The 4,630-nt window shown below is 40.2% G+C and overlaps 1 protein-coding gene across 1 annotated transcript; it reads left to right on the top strand.

The window, feature by feature from the left end:
• Window positions 1-1,753: 1,753 nt before the first annotated feature.
• LOC138013299 (uncharacterized) lies at window positions 1,754-4,007 on the top strand. Its single transcript, XM_068860337.1, has one exon. The coding sequence runs from the start codon at window positions 1,802-1,804 to the stop codon at window positions 3,443-3,445; it is 1,644 nt and encodes a 547-aa protein (XP_068716438.1). The 5' UTR covers window positions 1,754-1,801; the 3' UTR covers window positions 3,446-4,007.
• Window positions 4,008-4,630: the final 623 nt, after the last annotated feature.

Here is a 4,630-nt window from a genome sequence, read left to right as displayed (position 1 = left end):
GATATGGTGTGTTATGAAGTCGTATTGACGATTGAATATCAGGGGCTTGATATGGTTGGTCGGGGCCTGATATGGTGTGTCATGAAGTCGTATTGATGATAGAATATCAGGGGCTTGATATGGTAGATTGGGGCCTGAGATGTTGTTTCGTGTGGGGCATGATATGGGGGGCTTGATATGTTAGGGGGTTTGATATGGAGGGCCTGATATGGGGGGCTTGTTATGGTAGGGGGCTTGATATGGGGGGCCTGATATGGGGGGCTTGATATGGTAGGGGGCTTGATATGGGGGGCCTGATATGGGGGGCTTGATATGGTCGGTAACGTTCCAAACCCTGCTCAAAGTAACAGCACAGACCACCCAAACTAACAATTTAAATGCAGGAACGGGCGCCCAATTTATGGGAAATCGAATCGAAAATTCCGAAAAAAAAATTGGCTAATTGAACGGAAGGTTATAAGGAAGACACTAAATGGGATAACGTTAAGTTGAGTGGGTTCAATTCCCACCCTGGTCAGAGTTTTTCTCTGTCCTTGTGTGGGCCCAGTTCCATCAGTAGGGCTAACGCTCACATGGTTCATATGGGATAAAAATATAGCACTTCACGTTACACTAACGTTAAGTTGGTTGCATCTTTTGTCGTTATGTGTTTTTTTAGGCGATACACACTGTTTTATTGACACCCTCAAGAATTTCCTAAAACTGAAGACAGAAAGGCTGAAAAACAGAGAGTGATCACTATGCGATGAAGGTTTGGGCCTCTTGGCCTCCTTCACGAAACGGCCCGATAATAAACGATAGCATATTAGCGATTTAGAGTTCAAAAAATCTCCATAGCCCGGGTGGAGAAGCAAGTTTCACAAATAATCCACCTCTCTTGAATTCCTAGCCTATTCCAGCCCCCCTTCCTGAAATTCCTTCATTTTTCCCCAGAAAACGCGCATTCACGACTTAAAAAAGGAATTCGTTTTCACATATCAGTTTACGAAAGGAAAGGGTTTATCACACCACCGTAAAAAAATTTAAAAGCGGCTGACGTATCGAGCGTTAGCCCTTCTTTACCACATCAACCCAGTTGATAAACCCATTTGCTCTGAAATAGAACCAACCATCGTCTTCTTTCCTTAGAGTGGTTTCTTTTCGCTCGTTTTTCTCATGTCAGTCTCTTATCCGTTTGCGGAGCTCAGTGGTTCATCTGGCTAACGTTGTTTTTTGATTGTCCCTGTTTAACTTGCCTCGTTTTCAGAATATGTGAATGAAAGGCAAAAGTAGTAGTACCAAAAAAAATCATCTTTTTAACGATTTTGATGCCTGCCTTGTTTCCGGTCCCGAACACGAACTTGTCGCTAAACTAATGCTAAATTTTCAATTTCGAAAGTGCTTTTCAGCATTCATTTGAAAATGGCAAATTTGAAAATGGCATGAAACTGAATACGGGGATTTCCCCGTTTTCGGAGCAGCACTTAATGCGAACTGAAGCTGTTGTCGATTCTACTTATCTCTCCTCTCCCAAGAAAATAAGATCATCATTAGAACTTTTTATAGCTTGTCTTGCTTTTTTAAACTCTCTTGTGTGAAATGATATTTCCGCCCTAAATTTACTTTCAATTTCAATTTTGAAAAAAAAAAAAAACAAATCTACACAATGCTTTCTTATTGAATTTCTTGATCTAAGTTGGGGGAATCCCTTCTGATTGTATGCAGACACGTAAACAGAGGTTTTGCCAATGCATAAATTCCCATTCGATGCCTTGTCATCACCACTACTGTTGCCTCAGTCCATTTATTCAAGCAAAATAATATGAATTTCCCTGTTTTGAGACGTTTAGCGATATGTTCGCTCCTAATTATATCGGCGTCTTGTATTCAGGCGAAAATCGCGCAAATTTTCCTAGAGTACAACATCACAGGTAAAGTCTATGTATTGAATGAAGACATTGTGGATGAAATTTCGAGATTGCAGCAACCAATAAGAGTTATTGCTGTTCTTGGAGATGCGAGGATTGGAAAGTCTACCACACTAAACATGGTCAGCCACATTTGGAGTGGAGAAAGCAAAAAAGAAGTTAAAGAAATCTTCAAAACAGGAGACACAATGGAATCAGTGACGCATGACGTTTGGGCTTACATACTTCGTTCTAGTCAAGGCACTGCCGAATCAGGAGGAAGTGTTATTCTGCTCGATGTTGCAGGCACAAATTTGGGTGATGATACGTTAACAACGCACCTGAGTATGTTCACCGCCTTAATTTCGTCTTCTCTGAACATTTTTGTGCACGAAACATTTCAAAATAATAATCTGCATTTTTTATATCATTTATCGCGGTTGAGTAGCGTGGTTTTCCCTAACATTACACTTGACCACTTTCCAAAGCTTCGAGTAGTAGTAAGAAACCCTCTACAAGCACCCAAGGACACGTCAGTTGAGGACCACGTTCGTTGGTCTGTAGCAAATCCTCAATTCAAAGAAAGCATGCAGAAAGAAAGGGAAACTGTTTCAAAGTACTTTCCACCTCATCAAATAGAGGTAACTCCAATCTCCTTTGTTGATCGCAAGCTGTTTGGTAACTTTGAAGAACTACGCAACAGCGATTATTGGAATGAGATGAAAAAGTTGGTCAGAAAATTTCGAGAGGTAAAAATGAAAAGGACCTTCGAGGGAAGTCCCATAGACGGCAATGCATTAGCCGAATTAGCAGTAAGAATTGTGCGAGCCATGAATGCAAACTCGTGGCACGAATTCGGGAATGTTTATGATGCAATTGAAAAGGACATCTGCAAGAGAAGTCATGAGAAGTTGATAAAGCCTCTATTTGCTGCATCCAAATCGGAAGAAATAAAAAGCAACATGAGGGAGGCCTTGCGGAATTTTACCACCGAGTGCGTCTTGAAAAGGGAGATCGTTGATGTGAAAGAAGAGCTACTGAAATTTGTTCAAAAGATGAAAGAAAAAGAAGAATTGGAGGAAAAGGCGAAAAAGGCAGAAAATGAAAGAGACAAATCGGAAAGGAAACTAAAGAAAGAAAAAGAGGAGTTAATGCAGACGTTGTGGTTAAAAGATCAAGAAAAGAATAAGCAAAACAGTGCTGGTTGGAAGGATATACTAAAATTTGGATTGGGAGTTGTACTTGGTCGAATTGTTATGCCACGCCTTAGTGACATCCATTTGAAACATAACGTAACCGCCAATCCCCTCTCCCCGTATAATTCTATTGGACTAAATGGTGTGTGCTGGAAATGGAACATAGAAGCCAAAGTCAACTTTGGACTGAACGGTGAGGGGTGTGGAGTTATTGCACAAGAAGTAGAGAAGATCTACCCTTGGGCTGTCACTAAAGACGAAAATAGCTACTTGCGCGTTCGCTATGACGCCCTGCACGAGCTGATAAGTAATTCGCATACGCACAACTGTGTAGATTGCGAATATGAACACAATTCTATGTAGCCCTTTTTTCAAAGCACATACCAACGAATATTATTTAGTATCTGTCATCTTTCTAAACTTATGTTCCACTGCATTTTAATTTCCTTTTTATAAAGGACAAATGCATTAAACTTTGCTGAGCCGTTTCACGCGGCTTTGAATCCGCTGTATTGAGAATCTTAATTAAGGTCCCGGCTACACACATTGTTAACTCGCTATAAAACACTTTTGTCACATAATAGAATTACAGACTCATTCACAGGTGAATAATGAGGCGTATTTTTAAACTAAATGGGATGATTTACTGTTTACTGCTACAATATAAAGCAATTATAAAGTACTTGTTCTTGCTTCAAAATGTCTACTGATAGATGGTTCGCTTAAAGCAAAAATCGAACCCTCCCACCAGGTGAAGCTCGACTGGCGAGCCGGATGATCAATGATCATTAATAAAAAGCTTGAGCAATTGCAAAACAATGATACTGACTCTATGATGGATTTGATTTACACATGAAACTAACTGAGATGTTTATTGCAAATAGAAAATTAAACCTCAGGGGCTTTCCCTGGTTTGTTAAGTAAAAACCTGATGACGTCTACCTAGAAGTTGAAAGTGCATTTTACTTGCAAATCGTAAATGACTGTAAATTAATTACCCTTTTCCCGCGCCTGCTTTTGTAGAATTGAGCACCATGGGCGAACAGTTAAAAAAACCGGAAAAATAGATCTAGAGCCCAAACAGTGATCACTCGATGGTGTTATAATTAAAAAGATGAGTTCAGGATAATTTGAATGATGCAAATATCCAGCCTCGATGTATCAATATTCAAAAGGGCTTTCCCCGATTGATATTGTTCTTGAAAAACGGAAGTCTCAGCAAATCTTACAAAACCACAGGTACATTAAAGCACAGGGAAGCAATTCATAAACCTTCCACCAGACATCTGAAAGCTCTGGTTACAAACATGAATCACTTAGTTTTAGTGGCTGGAGCAATCCTCATTGCTACCTCTGGCTTCAAGTATTCTGTTGCAGAGGATCATCGAGCACAGGTTTTGCTCGAGGTGGATGACAATAAAACATTTTACAAGCTAAATCCAAATGCTCTGAAGGAAATTGCCGAGCTGAAGAGTCCAATTCAAGTCATCTCTGCTGTGGGAAATGCGAGGGTTGGAAAATCCACGATGCTCAATTTAATGAGCCATA

The sequence above is a fragment of the Montipora foliosa genome, chromosome 8 (assembly GCF_036669935.1).
Source record: "Montipora foliosa isolate CH-2021 chromosome 8, ASM3666993v2, whole genome shotgun sequence".
In the NCBI taxonomy this organism is placed as follows: domain Eukaryota; kingdom Metazoa; phylum Cnidaria; class Anthozoa; order Scleractinia; family Acroporidae; genus Montipora; species Montipora foliosa.
Note: the sequence above shows the minus strand (reverse complement) of the source record. Positions and strands in the feature narration are given on the sequence as shown.

Bases quoted from the DNA above. Each gene is read 5' to 3' on its own strand.
- LOC138013299 (XM_068860337.1), top strand. From the start codon at position 1,802: ATGAATTTCCCTGTTTTGAGACGTTTAGCGATATGTTCGCTCCTAATT.